Source organism: Gopherus flavomarginatus, chromosome 3 (genome assembly GCF_025201925.1).
Source record: "Gopherus flavomarginatus isolate rGopFla2 chromosome 3, rGopFla2.mat.asm, whole genome shotgun sequence".
NCBI classification, from domain to species: Eukaryota; Metazoa; Chordata; order Testudines; family Testudinidae; genus Gopherus; species Gopherus flavomarginatus.
In genome coordinates, this window is record NC_066619.1 from 172,531,083 (window position 1) to 172,558,612 (window position 27,530).

General features: G+C 40.8%; 1 protein-coding gene across 7 annotated transcripts in view; it reads left to right on the top strand.

Annotated features, from left to right (window-relative positions):
• The window catches only part of LEF1 (lymphoid enhancer binding factor 1), a 97,794-nt gene extending 72,075 nt beyond the window's left edge, over positions 1 to 25,719 (top strand). For 2 of the 7 annotated variants that reach the window (XM_050944520.1, XM_050944524.1), the window contains 4 exons: positions 2,941 to 3,048; positions 7,911 to 7,959; positions 12,714 to 12,737; positions 24,682 to 25,719. In XM_050944520.1, the coding sequence (XP_050800477.1) occupies positions 2,941 to 3,048; positions 7,911 to 7,959; positions 12,714 to 12,737; positions 24,682 to 24,761 (261 nt within the window). In that variant the 3' untranslated portion in view covers positions 24,762 to 25,719. Of the gene's footprint in view, positions 1 to 2,940; positions 3,049 to 7,910; positions 7,960 to 8,619; positions 8,661 to 12,713; positions 12,738 to 24,681 lie in introns of those variants that run through there. The other 5 variants (XM_050944526.1, XM_050944522.1, XM_050944525.1 and 2 more) reach the window with 3 other exon arrangements.
• The last annotated feature ends 1,811 nt before the right edge of the window (positions 25,720 to 27,530 follow it).

Consider the following 27,530-nt stretch of genomic DNA (forward strand, 5'->3'; position numbering starts at 1 on the left):
TGTCTAAACTGGCAGCTAGTTGAGGTACTCAGACCTTTCTAGTCTAGCCTCTCTTTCTATTGAAAGTTGGCTGCCTTAGCTGTGTCTACCTGCTGCCTGAATGGCGTTCTTTGTGTGGCATTTGTTCCATAGCTGTTACTTTCGTTTTATTGGCTGTCCCAGATTGACTGACTGCTCAGATGTAAAAGACTAACATTATTTATTCTGGAATAGTTGGTGGTTTTTGGAGAGCATTGAGATACCATGCATTTAGTTTGGTAGAAAGCCATCAATAGGCTAGATTGTTATGCTTTCAGCAACATCTTGGAACTTGCCAAGTTAAAACCAAACCTTTTACTGTGAATCTTTGCCATAAGTGTCAAAAAGATATTAAAAGGATGCTCCTGACCCGAAATCCTCGTCTCTTGTTAAAAGTAGTTTAGTTTCAGTTGGGCACTCCTGCTTCTGAGTCTCCCTGCTAGTTCGTCACGTTGTCATTTTTAAAAACAACTCTTCCACGTTATGTGAAGAATCCAAACAAACAAGGGAAATGGCTCTTCTGGGGAAAACCACAAATTTGACTCTGCACAAGTTTAAAAAGTTATCTAAACTCTTTAGTTCTGAAGTTGAAAAGGGTCAGACATTGACCCCTGTTATCTGGCAGTGCCCCGCCAACTATGCAGGTTAGTTTTTAAAAGTGGGTAATAACAAAGCATCGCTTTTTTTTTGGCCTTTGGAAATTCATTAATGAAGCTAGGAAGATGGAAAGGAGGAATGTCCTTGTTCCAGTATTTTTAGAAACGTTTCTCTGCACCCAGGAGCCAGCAAAAGACTGGTTTAATGTTTGCAGGGGGACAGGTCACAGTCAGAGCTGCAGATGCTGCTGCAATGTGGAATTCATGGTTCCAAGGATATGCTTCAGCTATCTGGTTGCCTTACTGGTGCAAACTTGCAAAAGTTAATTTTCTATATTACCATAATGCCTAGGAGTCCCAATCATGGAACAGGATCCCACAGTGCTAGGCACTGTACAGATACCAAACAAAAAATCCCTTCCCCAAATAGCTTCTGACGTTCTTTCTGTAACTTCATTTACCAGCCTTCATGTTAGTCGAGCCTATAGGAATATGGATATATTAGTTGTTTTTAAACCTAAGACAGGAGGCTCTCTTGTATTTGAGCCTTACTTAGGCTGTCTCTCCACTGTGGAGAGAGTGCTGGCATAGCTATGCCGGCCTTCCCCTGTACTGTAGACATATGTCCTGTATACTTTATGGGAGGTTTTTTCCATAAATTTAGAAACATGACCCACATTCTCCCGTTGATGCAGCTGTGCCTATATTGAGGGTTCGGTTGACATAGCTGTGTCTGTCAGGAGTGTGACTTGCCACGACCAACGTAGCTATGGCAACCTAATGTCTAAGTGTAGACCAAGACTTAGGCCTAGTCTTAACTCTTAAAAAAACAAAAACAAAAAAACAAACCCAGTCTAGGTATGTCACTTGGGGCTGTGAAAAAAATTTGCCCCAAGTGCTGGGGTTAGGTTGACCTAATCCCTGGAGTAGATGCAGCAAGGTTGATGGGAAAAATTCTTCCATTGACCTAGCTACTTCCTTTTGAGAGACATTTATCATAACCTTAGTCCCAGATTTGGACCTTAGCGTCCAAAATATGGGGGTTAGCATGAAAACCTCCAAGCTTAGTTACCAGCTTGGACCTGGTACCTGCTGCCACCACCCAAAAAATTAGAGTGTTTTGGGGCACTCTGGTTCCTCTGAAAAACCTTCCCTGGGGACCCCAAGACCCAAATCCCTTGAGTCTCACAACAAAGGGAAATAATCCTTTTTCCCTTCCCCCCTCCAGGTGCTCCTGGAGAGATACACAGACACAAGCTCTGTGAAACTACACAGAGAGAATCCCCCTCTCTGTTCCCAATCCTGGAAACAAAAAGTACTTTCCTATTCCCCCAGAGGGAATGCAAAATCAGGCTAGCAATCCAACACACAGATCTCCCCTTGATTTCTTCCTCCCACCAATTCCCTGGTGAGTACAGACTCAATTTCCCTGAAGTAAAGAAAAACTCCAACAGGTCTTAAAAGAAAGCTTTATATAAAAAGAAAGAAAAATACATACAAATGTTCTCTCTGTATTAAGATGATACAATACAGGGTCGATTGCTTAAAAGAATATTGAATAAACAGCCTTATTCAAAAAGAATACAAATCAAAGCACTCCAGCACTTATATTCATGCAAATACCAAAGAAAAGAAACCATATAACTTACTATCTGATCTCTTTGTCCTTACACTTAGAAACAGAAGACTAGAAAGTAGAAACTGCTTCTCCAAAGCTCAGAGAAAGCAGGCAGACAGACAAAAGACTCAGACACACAATTCCCTCCACCCAGAGTTGAAAAAATCCGGTTTCCTGATTGGTCCTCTGGTCAGGTGCTTCAGGTGAAAGAGACATTAACCCTTAGCTATCTGTTTATGACAACATTAACTACACTGATGGAAAAACCCCTTCTGTCGATTGTAGGAAGCATCTACAGTATGGTGCTATGGCTGCACAGTTTCACTGCTGTAGTGTAGACATACCTTTAATGTTTGCACTCAAATATGTGAAATGGAGAAGGCTGTGTAAAGGCAAATTTGTTTTATTACCAGTACTGTGGGCTTCTCATGTGACGATGGGCAATCATGGCTTCTTGAATAGATTATATGGAGAATCCTCTAGTTGGCATAAACAAATTTTGTCTTGCTCTAGGCAGCTGGCATTTATATTGCTTACAAATGTTCAAATGGTTGGGTAGGAAATGCTAGAGCTCATGATCAGTAATGAATTTCTTCTCCACTTGCAGGGGGAAAAGACCAAAAAAGGGTCACAGAAACATTTGTTCATGAGACACATTGCTTGAGTGTGATGTATTTCCTAGTTTAACACTGTTTGTTTTATTTCTAGTGGCATGCTCTCTCCCGTGAAGAACAAGCTAAATATTATGAACTAGCTCGGAAAGAAAGGCAGCTACACATGCAGCTTTACCCAGGCTGGTCTGCAAGAGATAACTATGTAAGTCATTCACTTGATGGATATTTTCGACTAGTGTTTCCTAACTGATTTTTACTTTACCACCCCACCTCCCAGAGCCTTTTAAAGGGTCATAAAAAATTCCCTTTGTATTTACTTTTCTTTAAGGAAATCTGCTAGCAGTTGCATTAGTGCTTCTTGTGTCATAATTACAAATTAGTGTAGAACTGTGTGGGTGGAGTAGATAAGAAGCAAAGGGAGTTTGGTCACCTTAAGTCCCTTAGGCTTCTCTGAAAATCCTAGCCTAAAATGACAATACATATAGATGTGTAAAAGTTTTTTGGTCTTCACTTTAAACATCCAAGTTTGGAAAACTTTGTAGCCTAATACTTTCTGAGTGATGCATGAGCATGATGCCTCATGTTTTTCTGAAAGAGGAAACTCAAAGTTCAACATGTAGAATTAGTGAATTAAGATTTTTTCCTCCCTTAAGATTATCATGTGGCCTATACAATTTATTATATTACTACATATAGCTCTGTGAAAGCCACTCTTTTCAAATTTCACGTGCTGTTTTCCATTTGGTCTTGGCCTATTGCTATCCAAAAATCTTCTTTTGAGAGAACTTCCACAGAATGGACGCTTTTATAGGAGAACATAAAAATCAGTGTGTTTGCGGAAAAGTGATTTTTATCTCAAATCTTAAAATTTCCCATTTCTCCAAAAATCCTAAATTACTTTGAAATACCAAATCAAGTTGTGAATAAAGTTTTCAGCATGAGGCCACCCTGAGTAAGATCCAAAGTAGAGGAAAAGACGTATTTACAGTGTTTGATGGGATGTTCCTTCATTGTACATGTAATTGTAAGAGATATATGAACGGAAGGAAAATGCAGTTGGCTAAAATCTGGCCCTTGCTCATGCTGCATTCTGGAGTGAATATTCAAAGCTGTGGAGAGAATTTAGCCTTGAGAGAGCCAAGCAATTAAATATCAGTCTGCTGCTCTGAAAGTGTAGCCTTTTGAATCTACCATTATACCTCATGAAGACATATCCAAACTGATCTATTGCCCATTGATTGCTGAAAAGGAGGCTCAAAACTTAATTTCATAATGTCTGTGCTTGTAACTACTTTAACAGGTCAAAATGTGACCTGGTCAAAACATGAAGCTTGTGGTTCTGTAGGAAGCAGCATCCTAGCCGCTGACTTGGGAGAGCAGGGTTTAATTTCCGCCTCTGCAATCTGTGATCTTGGTCACTTAGAGAATGCACTTTATTACACTATCTCTTACAGGTGTTGGAGAATAAATATTCTAATTGTGTGATGCTCTGATCCTGGAGCTAAATAAAGCTGCCTTTTTAATCATTTTGGAGCACTAAAGCCTATTTGTGAATTCAGGTTGAATTTGACTCAGATTTTTAACAAGAAAAAAAACAGAAGAATTTCAAAAGAAAAAATGTTTTGTTTAGACTTTTGTGTCTCTAAACATTGGCCACATTTGAATTTGAAATCTTCATATAAATAAATAAATAACCCACACAGGCTGAAAAACACCAGAAAATAGCAGAATCAAAACAAAGCACTCCGGATGTTCTGAGTCAACTGAAAACAAATACCTAAAAGAGCCCATGGTAGCTACAGTTTTCATTATAAACCAGTTTTTCTTCGAGTTTAACTCACAAATAAACCCTGAGTATGGGGGGTGTGTGGAATTCTTAGCAGTGAGGGTGTTAGTCAGGTCAAGTGGTTTCAGGGCTATTATCTTTACTAAAAAAAATTGGCTTGTTCCCACCTGACTCCCACGCCCAGCTATGTTAGCGCACACTTATTACTTCTTGTAAGCCCTGTCTATGGTAAGAGATTGACCTGTTCCACCTATTAATAGACTCTTCTGTGCCACCCATCACCATAGTATATTTGCACCTCACCACAGAGCTTTCCTCTTACGGAATATTCCAAGTTGCAGCTGCATTGGGCTCCCTGTTCTGTTGCATGGCCAGCCCAGCAGTACTCCATAGATGAACCAGAGAGCTAGGCAATATCTGTAACAGTGCCTTGGGTAGGAAAACCAGCACCTGTGTGAGGAAATGCTGGCAATAAACTATATAGGGGAGACCATAGGGAAGTTGGGTTTGATGTCTATCTCCAGTGCAGCACCTCCAGATCAATGATTTGTTGGCATTATTTTCAAGCCCAAATCAGAGCATGCTGCTAGCCATTACATTCGGACAGTGAGGCAGAAGTGGCATGTTGAGACCATTGGGTATTTTTGATGTTGCAAATAAGGGCACTCCTGTTTTTGGTGTCACCAACTGTTTTGTTTAGTACTCTATCACACTTCTCTGGGTGCATGTGTATGATGGACACAAGGTTGCAGTACCTTTTTCTCTTAGAAGAATACAATTCTGTGTCACAGAGGTGATGAGCATAACAGCCCAGCAGAGAGCAGTTTATGACTTAAAATAAATTGCTTCAACAGTGATTCACTTTTTTAAAATGCTCACTTTGCCTGGTTATGTTTGAATTGGACTTTAGACTGGCCAATATATATCTAGTACATGAGGTATAAATACCCTTGGATGTTACTATGTTTTGGGGCTATTAATGTATACAACATCTCTTCCCCCTCCCCGCCACTCCATGTGATGCTTTTGTTTTATTTGGACTCTCTCCGAAATCTCATGAGAAGGAACATTTCCTAAGTGCATTGTTGTTTAAGGTGACAAGATCCTTGGCAAAAAAAAAAATTTCTCATGGTATTCTTGTAAAGACATTGTATTGGGATCCTCGTCAGTAAAGAGGGGGAAATTGCTAGCAAAACTACTTCTGTCATTTGATAACACCATTGTAAGAGACCCAAGAAAATAATGTTAATGTAGCAATGTCTGAGCTGTCAGAATTTAATATCTTTTTTTTGGGGAATGCTGACAACTAACTTTTCCCGGATTTCCTGATCTAATTTCAAATAGTTTTCATCTGTCTTAATACTCCAGTGTATTCATAACTTCACCTCAGATGGCAGGGTCAAACAAAAAAAGGTCTTGCTCTCCTGATATTCTCAAACTGCATGTTGCATCATGACAGCTGCTCTGTAAAGAAGCACTCTATCTAGAGATCTAGGTGGCACAGGTGCTGATGTGCTTTCAGAGCCCTTGACGTTTGGTTTTGCTCACAAGTTAAGTGTTTGGTCTTGATCTAGCCTCTGGAAGCTGATTCAGATCCAGTTATCTGGTGCAATTGGCGCTCTGCTGCGGACAGTCAAGGAGGTGAACATGAGGAGTGATGCAGGCCAGTATTGGCAGAGTGCTGAGTGGAAAGTGGCATAATGTTTGGAAATAGACTCTTAACAAATACTAGCTGGGTCAGATCACAGACTTATTCTTCCTTATCATCCCAATGAAGTTTAGAAGACCAGAGTTTTGATAGCAATGTAGGGCAGGAAAGAAACGCCACTGAAGGATGTAGAGATGGCAGTTAGAATGGGTGAAGGCCAACAGAAGCTAAAATTGTGGGCCTTGTTAAAAACTGAAGCTTTGTAAAAGATCACAGATGAGGTCCTGCGCTATTTCATATATGAAGAGGGAAACGGTTAACTCCTGACACATTCTTTTACTGTGTGAGTTGGCATGACTGCTAGGTGGCCACATAAGTGCTCATATAGTGTTAAAGCAAGGCAGGAGTTCTGGTCACATCTAAAGCCTTTATGGCCTATCCTTAACGGTTCTGTTGCATTCAGTGGCTAAAAAATTGTTGTGATCCTGGGCAAATAATCTAACATTTTGTGCCTCGGTTTACATATGTGAAGTAGATATCCCTACCACGTGTGCTTGGAATTTAGTGTCTGCAAAAGTGCTTTGAGATACTTGAATGAGTGATCTGATACAAATCAGGAGTTGTTCACCAGTCCTTTTGGCTGACCACTTTACCTATTAACATGAGTTTTACACTCCCATTCATCAGTAATATGGTAAACAAAAACTACATTTGAACTCAATATATTCCAAGCAAGTTTCTGGTATCCTATAGTTGATTTTAAATATGTCTTAGGCCTGGTCTACACTAAAAAGTTAGGTCGACTCCATTACATTGCTCTGGGGTGTAAAAATCCATACCTCTGAGCAATGTAGTTAAGCCGACCCCTCCCCCCTCAGTTAATACCACATCTTGGCTCTTTGAGCTATTGTTTCAGGCTCTTTGCAAACTCAGAGACCATGCTGCATGGATTTTATACTTGGTTCATGGTTTTTAAAAGGTTATCTTTGTGAGCACAAGGACTAACAATTTTTTAATGAAATCTGGTCTAAGGGTGGCTTCTGTGGCAAATTGTTCAGCCTCATGACACACAGGGCCTTGATTTTTACAGTTAACATACTGGAACAAACTTTCCCTGAGTGATTTATAACAGGAGGGCAAGTTTAGTTGCCAACTATTTCTGCACCTGGAAAACCCTTTTGTTGGTGTCACATAGGACCATTTCTTTCCTATTAGATTCTAAGATGAAATATGAAGGCATCTTAGGACTGTAAATTATGGCACTCACCTAGTGTTTCTACATCAGCAAAAAAATATTTCTGCTGGTGGTCTACCTGGGACGAAATAATGCTGGCAAATGCTAGGTGTCTAGAATTGTCACATTTTAAAAAAACGCATTCTAAGGCCCTTGCACATTTCTCCATAAGCATGAAAAGGGTAAATCTGTGGCTACAGTTGGAACAGCTGGAAGAAATGTAAGATTGGGTTTTAACTACATTGAAAATGCCATTGCTTCAATGCCACTTTCTCGCAATATCCTCAGATTTGGGGTGTTATGCAAAGAATTCATTTAATGGTTATTGGGTGGAGGTGACAAAGGAAAAAAAAATTCTATATATAGAGCGGTATGGTAAAATGATCTATCTTCCAGGGGAAGAAAAAGAAGAGGAAGAGAGAGAAGCTACAGGAGTCAACGGCAGGTATGTTGAGAGTGGCTGTCTCTCTTGTTTTTGTTTTTACTTTCCATGTCACATGTGGAATCAATCAATCTCTCTCTCTCTCTCTCTCTCACACACACACACCACTTACTGTTCCATTTCAGAACACTTTCACTTGTTTCTGATTCACCTCTTCTTATATTTAAAATATTTTATTTTGAATGTGAGTGGCTAAACATACATCAAATACGCTTTTTCACTCCTCAGATAGAAACTGAGTGTTTTCACTTTGGATAAACTTATCCATTGCCACCTTGTCTTGTTTTGCTTGTTTATTTCCTTTATGCCCATTTCCCTATCATACTTAGACCAAAGAAAGTGTGTCAGACCTGTGATTATTTGACACTAAATAATCCTTTCATGTCTCTTTAGTAACCACTGTAGTATTTCCATTGTGTTTTTACATTTTAGTTTTTGTACACTAACAGCTGCCTTATAGGTTGGCTCAAAGCATCAGTGAGGTCTCTTTCTTTTCCTTGTCCTTGTCCTTGAAAAATATATTTAAAAAAACAACAAAATGGCTGGTATAAGAACCATAAAAAAGAACAAAACAAATTATAATATATTGTGGTATAAAACTTATTTGGAATGTGCAAAAACTCTTCTATGGAAATTTTGTTAAAGAACAACAATCTTCTACAGGTACAGGCCCCAGAATGACAGCTGCCTACATCTGAAGCATGGTAAGAACATCTCTAAAGCTTTGCTGCTAAAATTCAGTTGTGAAAGACACTCTTGTAAAACTACTTAGATTTAATTCTACAATTAAATCTAAATTTAGCACAAATTATAGAAATACCATATCCCAAAAAAACCTTGTTTTGATTATTGATGGTTTTTATACCGGCTATATATTAGAGATGTACCACTTCCCTGTTCTTATTTACATTTTTCAAACAGACCATACCTCACTGACTAGCTGCAAGTCTGCCTGTGAAGCACAAGGATGGCTTTATTAAGCAATATAAACCCTTCCAGCCAGCACACCACACAATTCATAAAGGGCAGGTTAGAGCTGTGCTTTGTAGCACTGCAATTAACTTGTTGCTGACTCGAAGATGCTGGTTGGCTGGGTGCACTGGTTTGCTTTTTCTCATAGTCTTATACTTTAATTGAAAATGATTCATAAACACTAACAAAAAGCGAGGTATAAGAAAATAGACTATTTCAGCTATTAAGAATTTTTCTCCCGTGATGATTGGGCTAAGTCCCTGTTTGTTTTTATATTTCAAGGTCTGCTCTCCAGTTTAGAGATTAGAGATTCTTCTCTCCATCTCTGGCAGGTCACTTAGTCCTGGTCTACACTACGAGCTTAGGTTAAATTTAGCAGCATTACATCGATTTAACCCTGCCCCCGTACACACGACAAAGGTGTGTGTGTGTGTGGTTTGTTTTTTTTGTTTCTTTTTTTTTTTTTTTAACTTAAAGGGATCTTAAAATTGATTTCTATACTCCTCCCCTGATGAGGGGATTAGTGCTGAAATTGACCTTGCCGGGTCGAATTTGGGGTAGTGTGGTCGCAATTTGATGGTATTGGTCTCCAGGAGTTGCATTGTGCCAAGGGAGGGTCAACTGAGGACATAGCTTACAGGGAATTAATCAACAAAGGGGGTGGATTTGCATCAAGGAGAAACGCACCCCACTGTCACACAAAATGGCCCCCTGAAGGATTGAACTCAAAACCCTGGGTTTAGCAGGCCAGTACTCAAACCACTGAGCTATTCCTCCCCCCTACTATTCCAGGCAAGACTGAATCTCCATTAAACTTTTCAAGGGGCCCCTGACAGACCTCACTGAAACTATTGTTGGACATTGATTTCACAGAAGGCAGGAGGGGGGAGCAAATGAATACAAACCATTCTGGTATCTTTCTTCTTTTGATCCACTCCATCTCTCTTATACATCTTAGGCTGGCAGCAGACGGTGCAGTACGATTGCTAGCCATCATCGTCTCCTGGCTACTTGCCAGAAGACAGTGCAGGATGACTGCAGGCAAGACTGACTCTCCAGGAGATGGAACTTAAAAAGAGAATGACCTGGAGTCACTCCCATTTATGCCAGGCGCCCTGACCGACCATACCGAGGTCTGCCAGGAGCACCCATGTCTGCCCAGGCGTCCCTGACTGACCTCACCAAGGCTGGCTAAAAGAGCACCCAGGAGATGACGACGATGGCTACCAATCTTAATGCACGATCTGCTGCCAAAAGGCAATGAGCTGCTGCTGTGTAGCAATGCAGTGCCACGTCTGCCAGCACCCAGGAGCCGTACGATGATGGTGAGCTGAGTGGGTTCCATGCTTGCCGTGGTATGGTGTCCGCATGGGTAACCCAGGGGGGGAAAAAGGCGAGAAATGATTGTTTGCCATTGCTTTCACGGAGGGAGGGCCTGATGACATGTACCCAGAACCACCTGCGACAATGTTTTTGACACATCAAGCTTGGGATCTCAACCCAGAATTCCAATGGGCAGCAAAGACTGCAGCAACTGTGGGATAGCTACCACAGTGCAATGCTCCAGAAGTTGACGCTAGCCTCGGTACTGTGGGCGCACTCTGCCAAGTTAATGGTCTTAAATGGGTGTACACATAATCGACTGTATAAAATTGATTTCTAAAATATCTACTTCTGTAAATTCAACCTAATTTTGTAGTGTAGACATACCTTGGTGGGGAGAGACTAAGGGTAACAAAGTCCAACTGATAAATAAGGTCATTGAATTCTATGTCGGGGTTTTGGCCCCTAACCCTGAGTCCAGTGGTCCTTCCACTTTCTCGTCTAAAGGCTTCCACTAGTCTTTGTATCTTGCATGATGGGGTTTGACACAACCTTCCTTGGTTTGGGGAGAGGAACCCAGATCCCCCACAACCCTCTGGGTTCTGGTCCTGGTCCCAAGGTCTGCTCCCTCCAACTTCTTGCTGTTCCCTGGGTTCTTCCTATCTTGGTCTGTTCCTAGGCCCTCTTGCCCAGCTCCTTTCTGCCTCTGGTAGTGAGCAACACTGCCCAGAGCTTTCCCCCCAGGACATCTGGTTCTTGCCCTTTTATCCACCCCTGTAGTTTCTTAGTCTCTCTCCTGACCAATTCAGACTTTCTTTCTCAGGAGAGAACACCAGGGCCTTCTCTCCTGGGCTTCTTTCCTCCTTTGCCCTGAAACCTCTTTATATTAACCACAAAGCTCTTCCGCTACATAATAGCCTTAATTGAGCCTGATGTGCTCTGTAGTTGCTAATTGAGCTCACCAATGCCCCTTAACCCTTTCATTGCCAGTGTGAGGTATGAACCACATTCCAGGTCCCTTCTCTTTCTCTATTGTTTGTTTCCATGGCTGACTTCACGCTTTGAAAGTAGCCAGTAAAACTGTTATCTATTGGATGTTCAGCTGCTTGTGCTCTACCAGAGGAATACAAGCTAAGCTACCCTAGTATTTCCCCTGTGCTATATGCCACTCAGAATAAAACTCACTACCCTTCTGCATGTTATGCTGTCATGTTGTTCAGTCTAAACTGGGTTGTGTTGAAGAGCTATTTGTTGTTTTCAATAGTGAAATCTAAGGGGTGCAATCTGGTTAAAATGAATGGGGGAAGGGAAATATACAAGTAAATGTAAGGTTGGATGTTTTGCCTTTTATGCAAAATTTCAGAAAATCTGACCCAGACCCTTTCTATAGTAAATCTGACTATTAGAGTCTGCACAGCAAATATTCTGAAGTCAGATTTGTCAAAAGTAAACGTGAATGCCTGAAGTATTAGACTCTGTACCTCCTTCCTTGCAATCGCTAAATACAAGTTTTATGGAGTACTGTGCTAAAATACACTCTGTACCATGCATAAAAATAGGCTCATTCTTTGTTAGAAACTCATCTGCAAGCAACTCCTGTTGCTTATTCACCTGAAATCCTCTTTTCTGAGACCTCACTACTATTTGTAGAAGTCATTTATATAGTGAAAAAGCTCATGACTGCAAGTGGAGGAATAAGAAGCAGGAACAGATTGATGCCTAAACAGCAAAAATCATCTCTACATATCCCTAATGATAAAACAGAAAAAGGAGCCTCTAGTAAATATTTTCAATTGTATTGAAATTGAAAATACTTTGGAAGGGTCCCTTTTTTGCAGATTAAATGCATGTAGATCATGTGGAACTAGGTCTACTTTTATTATGCAGGCATACCAGGTAGGATGGTTCTTGCTATTTGCATGGAATCATTTGCCCAATAAGAGAACAGTGGTGGCCCAAGTATTAAAATTGGGAAATACAAACCATGACACTTCTCAGCATGTGAGTAATATCCTACTTGGCTCAACCTTTATCTCCTTGCCACATTTAATAAAAATGTCATGTACATGGTTTAATTGTGGGCTTTAGCGTTATAATAAAACTGATCTTTTGACTTACTATCCTCACAGGTCGAAATTTATACTCTTTCTGAATTTTTGTAGATGGGTAAATACTTAAGTGGTTAAAATCTCTTAACATGTAAGACTTCAATATATTCCACTCAGTTAAAAGCTCTTGAACATTGGGAAATTTTCAGTTTTTCTTGGATTGCTTTGATTCTCAGGACAGATGCCCTGCCTCAAGTGAATTATTTGTTTTGGAATATTTTTATGAACTCTGTCGATAACAAAGAGCACGTTCTTACTAGCTGAAATAGAAGTGAATGAATGTGTTGCGAGTGTTTGTGTTTCCCTAACTGGCGTGGGAAGTGTTATAATACCTGTCTCTCTATCCTCATGCAGTTTGTAACATGGAATTTGAGAATGGTAGGTATCTTTTTCTCCATTGGAGCTGAGCTTTCTTGTTTGTTCTGTGCAGATAGCTTTTTTTGAATGACACTTGTTGATAAAGTGATTGTGTGTGATTATAAGGGCAGTGCAAATGTGTTCCAGTGAGAGATACGACTGAGCAGACTGATTCAGAAAACCTAAGTCCCCCCAGACTTAAAATAATGCATGTTTACTTTGAAGGCTAGAGTAGGTATCCTTTCCACACCCAGTCCAGGGTATATTTTTCCTACCATAGGCATCAGTTTCCTTAGTATACTACAGTGTCCACAATAGGGTTGTTGCAGTCTGTACTGGCCAGACCTTTCTGAAATCAGTCTCTGGGACTTCCCTGGGGATGAGTGACCATAATGCATTTGGGAGTGCCCTTAAAATATGATTCACTAAAGGGTCTGAGATCTGAAGATCTCAGGGAAGCAGTGCTAAATTGGCACACCACATACCATCTCTACAAATGTAGGGAGTCCACTGAAGGTCAGAGGGCAAGTGGTTAGGGCTCTGAGAATAAACAGAAATTAGTTGGGAGAGAGCAAAGAGAGAATCCATAGGTCTAAGCAGGGGAGGTCAGCCTGAGACTTCTGTACTAAGGGGAGTGTAGTTGAAAGAAGGATGAGCTGTTGGCGATTTAAAGTTAGTTTTCATTTGAAACCCTGCTTCATGCTCACCTGTCTGCTGCATGAGACTTGGAGATTGGATTCTGACTAAGCTTAATAAAGTTGTTTGAAAATGGCATGCTGCAATACTGAGCTCAGTGCTTGGCAATCCAGTGTTTGGAAACTACTCTGTGATCCTCAAATGCATATGGCGGATTTCAAAGCATTACAGAATTGTCTCCAAACATGTGGTGGTGATGGTTTAAGCAGATATTGCTTAACACAGCATCACAAATATTGCTTTGTTGGAAAAACACTTTTTCTAGAATCAATCTGAAGGTGCCATATGACTTGACAATGGTAAAAGTGGCATTTTTGGTGGGGAAGGTGGCTTCAGATCAATGAATTGATAATGAAAAGGTCACTCTTGGGGGCGGGGGAGGCAGATTGTTACACTGAGGAAATATTTAACTTGACACATACAAGAACTGCGACTGGCATATCACTTAATCATTTGCACCCTGCTATATGTCAAGTTCTCAACTGGTTAAGGAGTGATAAAGTAATTAGAAATAAAGTTGGGAGAATTAAATATATCTTTATTTGCAGCTTTAGCATTTAGTTCAGCAGCACTCTCAAACATGAGGAGAAATCCTGAATCATTTTTATTTACAATCAAAACATTAATGATTTATTTTTTTTTGGTGAGGCATAAGTGGAAGACTGACTATTTTACATTTAAATATCTGTTCCCTTACAGAAATATTGGAGCCAAATTCTATTTAAAAAGGAATGAGATTTTGAACGGCTGGTAACTAACGAATCCAAACCAAAATTTATTTCTAGGCAGTAGTGGAAATGCGTGAGACAGTGACAAAAACAATATGAACTAGACCAACCCCACTGCCATAAATAATACGTGGCAAAGAACTTGGTCAGATGACTGCAGTTGACCAGGTAGTTTCCTGGCCGATATCATGTAGAAACATAAAGATGAAGTACACATCTTATTGCTTGTCTGGTAAAGCTCTTTAAATTGCTGGTAGATAACGTTAAAAAAATAAAAGCAATCCAGTGACAGGATTGGAGAGTTCAGTAAGTAGAGTGTGGAGAACATCAGAAATGTGACCCTGGATGTGTTTATGTGTCAGGAGTTGGGAGGGGGAGTAATTGAGGTTTTATTTACTTTAAAGCTTATAAATTTTGTATTTGGTGCACATAGTTATTCTAGTAAAGTGTGTTTGGATATAGGCAAGGTGGCTGGCAGTAAAAGTGTTTTTGAGGTATGAACATTGTGACCCTGTATGTTATCTGGCAGAGGAGCAAGAGAGAGTGTGTCATAAACAGATAGCTAAGGGTTAATGTAAAAGGTTAACACAGGGAACCAAACACCTAACCAGAGAACCAATCAGGAAACAAGACTTTTCCAAATCTGGGTGGAGGGAAGTTTTGGGTGTAAGTTCTTTGTCTTGAGTCTGTGCCCTCTCGGCTCTGACAGTGCTTTTTCTATCTCCAGGTTTTCTAATCTTCTGTTTCCAAGTTGTAAGTACAAGGATAGTAAGACAATAGGTTTATATTTGTTTTTTTTTTTTTGTATTTACATGTGTAGTTGCTGGAATGTGTTAAATTGTATTCTTTTTGGATAAGGCTGTTTATTCATTTTTTTCCTTTAAGCAACTGACCCTGTATATTGTCACCTTAATACAGAGACCATTGTATGTCCTTTTTCATTCTTTTTATATAAAGCTTTCTTTTTAAGACCTGTTGGAGTTTTTCTTTAGTGGGGACTCCAGGGAATTGAGTCTGCAGCTCACCAGGGAATTGGTGGGAGGAAGAAGTCAGAGGGAAAATCTCTTTGTGTTAGATTTACTAAGCCTGACTTTGCACACCCTCTGGGTGAGGAGGGAGAGAGGTTAGATCTCTCGGTGCTTGTGTTTCAAGGACTTGAAGCAGGGAGGGTGGAATCCCTTTGTTTAGATTCACGGAGCTTGCTTCTGTATATTTCTCCAGGAACCCAGGGAGGGAACACCTGGAGGGGAGGAGGGGGAAGGGAAATGGTTTATTCCTCTTTGTTGTGAGACTCAAGGAATCTGAGTCTTGGGGTCCCCCAGGGAAGGTTTTGGGGAGACCACAGTGAGCTAGGCACTGTATAATTCCTGGCTGGTGGCAGCAATTACCAGATCCAAGCTGGTAACTAAGCTTGGAGGTTTTCATGCTAACACCCATATTTTGGATGCTAAGGTGCAGATCTGGGAAGAAATGTTATGACATGGTGTGCAGCGTTGTGGGAAAGATAGAATCCAGAAGGAATATTATTTTCTTTTTCTCTGCTAGGACTTTCATGCAGAGAGAAAGGATGGTTTTAAACAGAGCCAGAGAGATTTTTTTTTCCTGCTCTCTCTTGCAGTTTTTGGGTTGCATATTAAGCAAGGAACCATTAAGGATTGACAAAGGGTCTTTTGTTAGACAATAGCACTCCGATCGAGAGTCAAGTATCCAGCACAATACACATGCAAATAAAGTGGTTTTTCTGGTTTACTTTACATTTAAAAGATTAGCTAGAGAAAAAAAAAGGCACTGTTGCTAGGCAGACCCCAGGAGGCAACAGAGAACCTGCATTTCAGGCAGTAAACACCAGATGGGCGCCTCAGCACTGGCAGAGGAGCAAGAGTGAGTGTACCTAGTATACCTTATCAATACCCTAAGCTATAATGGTGAAAATAATTACCCTGCCAGTTTCCCTTAAAAAAATAGCAATATGACTGCTGCAATTAATCTAATTTCTAAGCCTTAAGTGACCAGCAAAGTGCATGGTCTCCTCTGGTGCTTTATGATATATAAAGCTTATTTGCATTTTTAAAAAATCTTATCACATGAGAAATTAGGTCTTGTCTACCCTGGAAGCTCTCTGATGGCTGAAGAAATAGGGTAATGATGACATGTTTTGAGAGAGTGAAAACTGGGCCACTGAGCAGAAGATAATTTGTCAAGCTATTTACAATGTTTTTGTTGAAACAGGTGTTAATATCAGGGAATAACATTTTGGAAATACCTGTAGGTATCTTTTGATGAAGCTTCAAAGAATGTGTAAAAGCACATATGGACTTAACGTACACAGCAGGTCTGCCAGAAAACCAAGGGGAGATCAGATTTGATAATGACATTTCTAATGTGAAATATAAACAAGGAAAGTCTCCTCCCTTCAGGTGTTCACACATTATGAAGAAACAAAAAAGACAAACTTTTTTTTTTAATTACCCTTTTCAGGTAACATTTGGAGAATACAGTGACACCTATTGGGAGAGATGAGGGATAGAACATTCTTCTACTTACCTTTTGGCATTTGTAGTAGATTCCAGAATAAACCTGTAAAGTTTTTGTGCCATGTCTCTATCTGTTACCTAGGGCATAGTGTGTGGTTTGTTTTTTGTTGATTTTTAAGGGACCATTGGCAGGTGAATCTAGGGTGAACATATACATTTTCTAAACTTTTTTTACAAATTTAAGGTCAAAGTGATTCCATGGATTTAAACTATTAAGTTGATTGGTATTTAAATCCCAACCTGCAATATTTGCAACCCACATACTCTACTACAAGAGCTAGAAAGTGAAATCAGCCATACACAAATGAAACTGACTTGTCCCTTTTCATGTTCCAAATTTATGAAGTCCAAAAAGTAAGTAAATCAGTGTTGACTATTTAGAATGAACATTTTAAATTAATAAAACAAAACCCTGTTTCAAAGGAAACTTCTGTGAGGCAGGAGGAGTTTTACAAGATCTTGAAATCCCATCCATAGAAAATATTTTGCTCTAATTTTGACCTTTGGGAAAAGGGAGGGAAGGGGAAGGCTGCTGGTAGTCCACCTCCAGCCCTGCTCAAAATTGCATGGGTTAGTGAATTTAGCACCAACAGGCAACTGTAGTTCTGAGTAGAGCCTCGTGTTGAGGGTGGAAATTCTGTTTCACAAACTATTTTAAGATTTAATTTCAAATCAGAATGAAACTTGAAAATTTCAACATTCCCCTTTACAAAAATAAAAAGTTGTATCAAAATATTTTGTCCTAAAATCATCCTGTTTTGACATTCAGAATTTTTTTCCCCTCTGAAATGAATTTTTGGCAAAATCAAGCAAATCATGAAGCGTTTCAGTTTCAATGGAACTGCATATTCCAACAGAATATGGTTCCACTGATTCTCCAACCAGCTCTAGTCCTGAGTTCTAATTCCCCTCTACCACTGGCTGGCATTTTATAGTACTTTGCTCTTCGGAAACACTCTAACATTATGTAGTAAGTAAAACATGAAAACAACCATCTTACACATAAGCAACCTGAGGCTCAGAGGTTTTGATTTGGCAGCATGACCTCTGCCAATTGTTAACTGACCCAGTCTCCTGAGCCTGATCTCGTACTTAAACAACTATCTATCTCTCAGTGCCCCTCACACAAGTCTATTTAATCAATCTTTGATCCTCCCCAGTTTCATTTCTTCAACCATGAGCAAAAATCTGAAGATGTACAGGGTTAAGACTTCCACAGCCATACGTATGGGTAGGGCCTTACCAAAGTCACAGTCCATTTTGATCGATTTCATGGCTTTAAAATTCCTCAATTTCACATTTTCAGATGTTCATATCTGAAAGCTCACAATGTTGTAACTGTAGGAGTTGTGACCAAAAAAAGGGTTGGGGGGAGAGGTCACGGGATTGCCACCCTCACTTCTGCGCTGCCTTCAGAGTTGAGCTTTCAGAAGCCGTGAAGATTCCTGAAGCCAGGGGCGGTTTCTGGAGGTGGGTCTGATCTCCCCTGTGCTGCTGCTGGGAGCACCCCAGTCAGGGGTTCCTAGCTGCTAGTCCTGGCCTGGATGGGGAAGGACAGGACTTCGTCTTCCCCCACCCCGCTTACGTAGATTCATCTGTGCTATTATGTGAGTGGCTCCATTTACTTTTTCTGAGTCTGCTTCCTCAGTGTAAAAATGAGGATAATGTGCTATGCAACCAATGTTTATGAAGAGCTACAGAAAAGTTCACTTTATGAAATCTGCTCTCATTTAGGTGGAATTAGAACTCTGGACACCCTGATTCCCAGCATGTGACTTTTGGAAAGCACAGCCTCCCTCAATATATTCAAAGGTCAGAAGGTAGAATTTTAGTGCAAAAATAGCTCCAGGTTCCATTGTGGAAAAAATTGCATTAACTTGAAAGTTGATGAAAGCTTTTTTTGTTAAAACTGGTTGTGATTTTTTTTTTCTTGCAAATTTATCCCTTCATGAGTTGTTAGAATTGGAGACTAATGTGTACTGCTATTTGCCTTAAGTACTCCAGCTTGAGAGCACAACAGAGAAGGTTTTTGTTTTTTGTAGCAGTTGGTGGTTAGGGAATGATTGAGCCTTTGGATTCTATAGTGCTGGGATAGTGAGTTCTATGCATTGCTACTTCGTATTGGAAACTTTGGACTTGGGAAAGAAGGGGTTAATGGAGCTATGTAAAAACAGACGGCTGTAACAATTGAGAGATTTTTGCTCCAATATAAAATTTATTTCTCTAACTCATTCATGAGCATAGGCTGAATTTTAAAGTTGGTTCTTCAAATCAGAGTTAAAAGTCTAACCAAAAATTGTACTTGCTATAGCTTAAATGTGATTTACAAGGGGGAAAGTTTTTGCCATTTTTTGCTGCTGCTTTTTTTATCTGAAGAAATTTTTACTTGATATTCTTGATACTTAAAAAGTAAATCAAGTTTTCCCTGTTATTGCAAGAAACTTTTTTGGACCATGAGAACTGACGGACATCTTTGCACCTGACACTGTCAGGTGCTTGAGTTAGGTGTTGCACATTAACAAAATTTGAAACTTTGACTAAATTCCCTTCTCTCAATTGTGCAGGTTTTACTTCCTTGATACTTGTGATGTTATACTTTCTTCTATCAGACCAAATCTTACAGCAGGAATAGTGTAGACAAAAACTGAATTTCTAATGTAAAAAATTAAAGCAACCACCTCCCACCCTTGAAATTCCTTCAAATGTTTATTATACATCATAAAGAAGCAAAAAGGGCACAAACCCATTTTTCCTCCCTTGCAGGTCACTTAATATACTGATTATTCTTCCCTCAGAGAAGCTGCTGGAGTCTTGGCTACTTCGAGGTAACCTGAAGGTTTTATTATAAACTACACAAAGTCCATTGTTTTGAAATGGAAAGAATGTGTCCAGAGTTTCCAGTATAATCCGTTCAATCACTGTAACAGTGATAGTTTGAGGGTCATCTTCAGGCTCTCTAGAAGGCCTTTAACAAAATCTGCTGCTGGTTCTACTCGACCAGTGGGAGCCCTAGCAAAGCCAGGGCTTTAGGTAGCCACTGGCACTTTAAACCCTGTCATTAACCCCCCTGTTTTAGAGTAGGTTTGACTCATGTTATATAAAACACCAGCATAACACTAGTAATCCCACTGTAATCGCCAGCAATGGAGCTGAACTGGTGCTAGCATGGATGAAGACAAGGCCTCAATGTGACTGTGTGTGTTACTTATAAACATCTTGCTTGATATTCTTTTTCTATTTACTTGTCTTTAATATTGTGAAACAGTAGCAAGAAGTTGGGCCTTTAGCAGCAGTTCTGCAAATTCCAAAAGAAAAAACATTTTTGGATTTCTAATTAGTTTTGCTCAGGACATTTGAATGACATGTCATTCAAAACACACTAATAAAAAGCAGGTTTTGTAATTGGAATCCCCCCCCCCTTCCCTTCTTTCCACTGCCCCATCCCAGAGCGTGCTGGAAAAACCAGGCAAATGCAGCCCATTTTAAAGCACACTTGTTCTCAAATAGCCTTTTCCGGAGGGCTGTCCACCTCCTTTGTAAGGCTACTTACACATCCTGCTTCCAATAACTGATCCGAAGTGGATGAATCTATGTAAGCTCCAACATGTCATCCTCTCTAAACTTTGTTTAATCGTGAAGATGAGTAACTTTATTTTGTAACGTCCTGTGAGATGAGGCTGATAAGGCCTCCAGGGGCTAGTGTTCATTCCATTTCATTGCAAAGAGTAGGGAGGAAAAGGGTGCAAAACTTTAGTTGCTCTTTTTTGGAAAACAAAAATCATTTTTGTTTCACCCAACTAACTTCCAGTTGTGAGTAACAAGTCTGGGGTTGCTAGTTGCTGAAGTTCAGCTTTATCAAAATCTAAGAGCTTTTTATGTTTGATTGTATTTCCATTTAGGTTACTTAGTCCAAAGACAGAGAGGGGTTGTGTGTATTTTCTGCACTCTGATGTACTGTGCAAGTGGCAGGTTGTGGCTTAGGCTCAAGACTTCACATATGTAAAATGTGACTTGCAGCACTTTCTTTGAAGCCTAACCACAGCCAGGGAACTGTAATTGCAGTCTTTGATTGCGCCGACTTCACTTGTGGATTGGGCTTTGCTGGGGCATGCCTGGCTTGGCCAGACTTCAGCTGCAGCCCCCCAGTGAAGTCTCAGATGTGGGAAGTCTTCAGTCTCCTTAGCACATGCCTGTGGTTTCTTGAAAAGAATCCTGATTTGACCTGTTTTATATCTTTAAGGCAACACTATAGTAGTTCAGGGTTTTTTTAAAGGTACTGTTTGGTCTATCAACAGTAGAAGTTACTTTCAGTTTGTAGCCTTAAAAAATAGGCAGCTGGGAAAAACTGTATCTTAGCCCTCATTTTCAGGATAACTACTGTGTAATTTTCTGTAGTATTACCCTGGAAACAATAACTTTAGGCGTCCTTTTTAACACTGCTTTGTACAATTGGAATCCATGTAAGCAGCCTCTTTTTACTGGTGGAAAAAGGAGTGAGGAGAGGAAGGGAGAGGTTATGAAAATGAGCCAGAAATTGCTACAGTTGTACTTTGACTCAAAGTAGTAAAGGTCCCAGTTTAAAAACTGAAGGCCAGAGCAAGGCCGTGGTCGTTATTTTAACCTTCTGACTTCAAAGACAGCTTGCTGGGAAGGGAAGGGGGCGGAGGTAGGGAATCATCTCAACAGAAGAGCATTTCATTTCCTTCACTGAAGTAGACATTGGTGGCTGCTAATGGGGAGTAGTTCTAAATCACAGCACTTGTATCAGACTGCTGTGAACTACTGGCCTGGCGCCTCACAGCCATTCCTCAACAGGAAGCTGAATGTTTTCATGTAAGACTGAGAGGAAAACCTTCCCAGGAAGAGAAACCTGGACCAAACCTTTGAAAATCTGGGATGAAAAGGCACAAAGTAAATATAAATCTGCAGGGTGCTCTTACCAGTGTTCCTCTGCTGTTTGCTTGGCCTCTCTCGTGCTCCTTGGAAAGGTAGAGCCCTTCATAACTCTTTGATCCTCGTATGATATGGAGCAATGTGCTACTTTAAAAAAATGCAGGAAACTGAAGAGGCTTTTTTTAGTTGGGGCTTGGGATGGTTTTCCAAGGAAATAGGAACTGAATTAGTCAATACAGACCATGTCTGTTGAAACAGCTGTTTCTTTGCAATGAGTATTTGACTTTGCTCTTTAAGGGCACAGCAGCTTTACTTGCTGTTTTTGTGACTACCAAGCACAGCTCCGAGTGAAAATTTCCCTTATTCAGTTAAGGAGGGAGGAGGGTGAGACAGAATGGATTTTGCAGCAGGATTTGCATTTTCATTCTAGTGCAGTTCTGAAGCAGCCTTGTTTATTCAGTGTTAAGTCCTCCCTTACATTTTCTCTTCCACCAAAATAATGGTTCTTAGTGGACTCTTCTGATAATTCAACTTACTAGTTGGGATTTAGGACCTGATCCTGCACCTACTAAAGAAATGTCTTTATTTCAGCATGTGTTTGGATTTGGTCCCTAGAGAGCTTTAGCTTGGATACTTGCTCAATTAAAGTATAAGTCAACGGCTGTCTGTACAGTGCATCTTGACTATTGGTTAAACACCTTCTATAATGAGACTGCAGTTTAAACTGCTGACAGGAATGTACTTTACATTTTCAAGTCTGGCACACTGGATAAATATTTGCACTGTAAAGTTAGCAGGCTTTAGTTACAGCTCTGATGACATGATAGAGCCACTCAGCAATATGATTCTCTGCTTTGACATATTTTAATAAATTAACCCCGTAACCCATTTGTTTGGAAAGGGTTTATCATCTTGTGGCTTACCTGATCCAAGGTGCTATACTATCTCATTTGTTAAATCACTATCACCTTTTCTTTAGTGTTTGTCATTCTTTTTTCTCCTTTGCTCCTCCCTGCCCCCCACAAAGACTGGAGAGGTGTTAACTGCTTACGCTAAACAATAGGTTCCACCTTGACTGTAGTTTCCCAGGCCCTGTAGAGCAGCTCCGTAAGCACCAAAGCTTTTTTCTCTCCTCTCCATCAGAGGTTGGTCTAATAAGATATTACCTCATTTATCCCGGACAGCTGAGAAAATCTTTGGATTATCTATGACGTCTGTTGAAATCTGAGATAATTTCCAGTAAATTTAAAAGCTCTTCTAATGGGAAAGTTTAAGTGACTGGCAGTTGAACTGTAACCCTTCAGGTACTGCACATGTAGATGGTGATGGCATAACAGTCGCACTGAGCTCACCCTTGAAGATTGATCTTTATGCTGAAAATACCTGATTCACCATCTAGTACTGTGGCATGACTCACTAGACAAGCATTGGGAAGTGTTTTTATAATCCTGCTGTCTGGGTCAGGAGGGCATGGGTGACTGCTGAATCAATTACACAGGTCTCTGTTTCAGAGGGGTACCTGTGTTAGTCTTTATAGGTGCCTGTATTACCTAAACCTGGCTAACAATCAGGATTGTTTATCTCTGGAGGGGACATGAACAGTACTTAAGGTTTGCACTGTTGACCTTTTGCATGCTACAATATTAGCCATTCCTAAGATCCTTACAAACTCTGTCCTCAGATATCTGAGCCCTGTGGTCTCTGACCGCAGTCTCTGAATGACCTAGAAGCCATACCCTAGCTCAGTGTTTCCCAAACTTGGGATGCTGCTTGTGAAGGGAAAGCCTCTGGTGGGCTGGGCTGATTTGTTTACCTGCTGGGTCCGCAGGTTCAGCCGCTTGCGGGTCCTACTGGCTGCGGTTTGCTGCTCCAGGCCAAAGGGAGTCGCTGGAAGTAGCAGCCAGTACATCCCTTGTCCTGTGCCATTTCCAGCAGCTTCCAGTGGCCTCGAGCAGCAAACTGTGGCCAGTGGGAGCTGCAATCAGCTGGACCTGTGGATAGGGCAAGTAAACAAACCGGCCTGGCCTGTTAGTGGCTTTCCCTACACAAGCGGTGTCCCAAGTTTAACACTGGCCTAGCTGCGTGATGGGGCTTGTTCTTGCTGTTTGACACCATGGCATGGGTTCAGAGGACCCTGCTAAGCAGCCTCCCATTTAGCCTTCCCCATAGTTGCTTAAAAAAAGACCATTTGTTTCAAAGGAGCTCTGCGCTGGTTATTGAACGATACAACTTTTGTCCTTCAGAAATGTTAAATCCCCCTCCCTGGAAAGACAAAAGTTTTGCCGCAGCAGGTGCCAGTGTGAACAGTGCATTGTCAGCAGGAGCGCTCTCCTGCCGGCTCGTTGGGGGTTGACGCTTTTAGTCAGCAGGAGAGCCACCAAACAGCTGCTATACCGCATGACTTTTAGCAGCACTGCTGTAGTGACACGGCCATGTCCCTAAAAGCTGTGTAGTGTAGACACAGCCTTAGTAGAGCAGGGCATGAGGCACCAACCAAGCTGCACCTCTAATTCCTACTATTGTTGTAATGAGGGGTGAGGATGTCTAATCCTCTAACAGACTTCTAGGTCAATTGTTGCAAAGAACTAAAGCCCCCTCCCCTACCCAGGAATTATTTCTCTAAAGCTAGATCTACACTGGCACTTTTGTCATTCGAGTGTGAAAACACCCACCGCAGCTCCCCCCGAACGACAAGTTTTGATGTAAAGCGTGGACAGCACTTTGACGACAGGAGCCATGCTCCCATGGCCAAAGCTACCACACCTTGTTGGAGGTAGTTTTATTTTGTCATGTGACATTGCCTAACACTTTTGACTTTCACATTCTAGAGCTATGGGCACCTTAAATGTTGTTAATGCAAAATAATCTGGTGACTATATTAAAACAAGAGCCCTGAACATTCTAACTGGCTTCCACCATGAGCCAAAGCACTGCTAGAACTCCAGTTATTCCCAAATCAGTCCCCTAACGCAGTTGGTCCATGAGATTACTGTGAGCATCATAGGCATTCCCAGAGGAAGCCTGGTTAAGGTGTATTTGTTCAGAGGGCTCCTTGGACAGTGCTTAAAGCAAATTGGTTTTGGTTGATACTTTTTTCCCCTCCTTCCTCTGTAGGTGGGAAAAGAAATGCTTTCTCAACATGCAAAGCAAAGGCAGCACCACCAGGACCCCTTCTGGAAATGGAAGCTTGTTAAACCCCCAGGTGTCCTTCATCTGCACAGACCACTCCCAGGGTCTTTCTAGGAGGTCAAATTCACCATGATGTCACTGCTAAAGACACTGAACCATAAAGACAATCACTGTCAAAACTCGTCACTACCACAGGACCCCAACCCGGATTATAAAAAGGAGCAAATGAGCATTTCAGAACTCCCAGGTCAGCAGAACATCTTCACCTTGCACTCCTAAGTCTGTCTCTCCTGTCTCCATATTGAGTCGGCAACAGCTAGGTCAGCTGTCTCTGCCTGCTTCAGCCAACTGAATAACGTAGACTAATAGCTACTCATATAGCACATGGAAGAATGGAATTCATTTGGTTGAGGAAGACGCTCAAACATTTTTATTTAATGGTGCAAAAGGATCAATTGTTTTTAGCTTTAAGAAACTTGAATGCTTTTATATTTTAACTTTTAGTTTCTAACGTCATTGGTGTATATTTTACTAGTTGTGAGCTTTGAAATAAGCTTCAAGTATCTGATTTTTTTCATCTTTTTTTCTGCTGGAGGAGAAAAAACCTGTATGGAAAGTGTGGCTTTTTGTTAAACTATTTGTAACAAATAGTGGCCTCTCAGTCTATGTAATAGATTGTCCTAGAGAACTAAATGTAACACCACAATCAGCTGGTCAGTAGACATGTCACTCCTGTTTCATTTACACTTTGTAAATTCAACTGCAGTGAGTTCTTCTCACCCCTTTCCCTTCTCCTTGTAAAAACAAAACAAGCCCAGCACTTGAATTTACTTCACTTGTTCTGTATTTGTATCTGTTTTTGTTAGCCTGTTAGTGGGATTTTATGCCAGTTACTGAAATGAGCATCGATGTACCCATTTTTTAACAATAAGGCACAGCCTTTGCCAAAATACTGTCAACTGAATTTTTGTCATTCCAGTTTGAGTTACTGTGCTGAGCATTTTTTTTTAAATAAAAGCTTTGTAATAAAACATTACTTGTCCAGTTAAGAGTAATTTAGCATGAGCTATCTAGTTTAAAAGGACTAGAATCCATAACAGCTAGAACAATCCTAAGGATTTGATCAAGGTGAATAGGGTGGGGCTTATACTACTGCTTATTACAATATTAGGACTTCTGCTGGGAAGCAGTTAGAGTTGCTACTACCAACATACCTGACTCAACTTCTTTGTGTTTGCTTTTGGGGGTTTAAGCCATTGAACAGTACTACAACTGCTGTACACTACAGACCAGCCTTCCCTTTGCTCTGTTACATGCTTTTGCAGATCTTCCCTAAACACTTGCACATGATAGCTGTTAGGGAAAAAATATTCAATTATACCCATCAACACACACACACTATTCGCTCTCTCTCCAAGGAAACCTGCCACCTTCTGAAGCACGTGTGATACCAAAGAAACTATCGCTTGGTACAATCAGTCTCTTAATAAACCCCCAATTCTTGAGCAAACTAGCTGAAGTAAGTGGAGCCTGTGACAAGCTTCTAATTCCACATTGATACTGCTCAGTTTGTGCAAGAATAAGCAGAGAAAACATGAAGATGGAATTCTGTTCCATTTTCCTCTATGCACTGAGCTATCTAATGCAGACCTGCCTTCTTGATAGCTCTTGGGGGGGGAACTTGTAGCAAACTCCTCATGCTCATCTAATGCTTTGTTAGTTTTTAAGTCTCAAATCCAAGATTATCGAAAATAGGGGCCTAATATTAGGCTCCCAGAAAAATCTTTTAGGTACATTTCAAAATCTCACCCATAGGGCCAGTTTTGAAAAACTTTAGCCACCAAGGGTTAGGCACCTTCCTTCCCAACACATGAGGAGCATTTGAATCCCTTTCTTGGGCACCTAAGAAGCTGAGGGGGCACTTCCCTTTTCACTCTTGGCTAGCTATCTTCTGCTCAGCCCTTTCTCACTAATATGGAGGTGATGGTAAATATGCCCTCCTCCCCCACAGAAAACCCACCCTGCTGATAACCAAACAGCCCTGTAGTTAAAGCGCTCACCTGGGTTCAAATCTTCACTCTACCTGATTTGGACGAGGTACTAGAACCTACCTCCGAGAAGAATCAACGTAGCAGGCCTCAGAACAGAAAGTAGTTGTACAAGGGATTGATGAAGTTTACAGACTAGATGACATGCAGTCATGCCACAGCTGAGCAAGAGGAGGGGCTAGAGGACATGATGCTCCCTTAGTGGGAGTACTACCACCTATACCAGCCCTGCCTTCATCATAGCAGCCAAATCTCACTGGTCAGTGCACTCAAATCCACTTTATTTGTATGTGCAGTTGAGCAAGTTTCTCCTATACTTGTAGATGTTTACTAAATCAATTCTGCTGACTTACAGTGACAATTAAGCAGAAAAGGGGGATTTTAGTTGGTGTTAATTCACCATATACATGTGCCAGCTATTTATTGTAGACCAACCTTCACAAAAGCAGGTTTACAACCTTCTTCCCATAACTCAGCAGAGAGCCGCTTGCTGGAGCTAAGGCCCCCAGTGGGAGGTTAGGTTACCAGTGACAAACATTTTGCATTCTTTTGAATGGTGTGTCTACTGGAAGCGTTTGTCCACTTATGGAAAACCACCCTAGAAGTGGTTGCTGGCAGAAGTGTGGGACCAGAATAGCTCAGGCTGTTACTAAGCAGAAGAGAAACGCACCAACAAAATAGTATCAGAACAGAAAAGGAAAAATCCTATGGTCTGGAACAGCCAACACGAGAGTCAGGATATGTGCAGTTACTTATGGCTTGACCCACAAAGGGACTTAGGTGCCT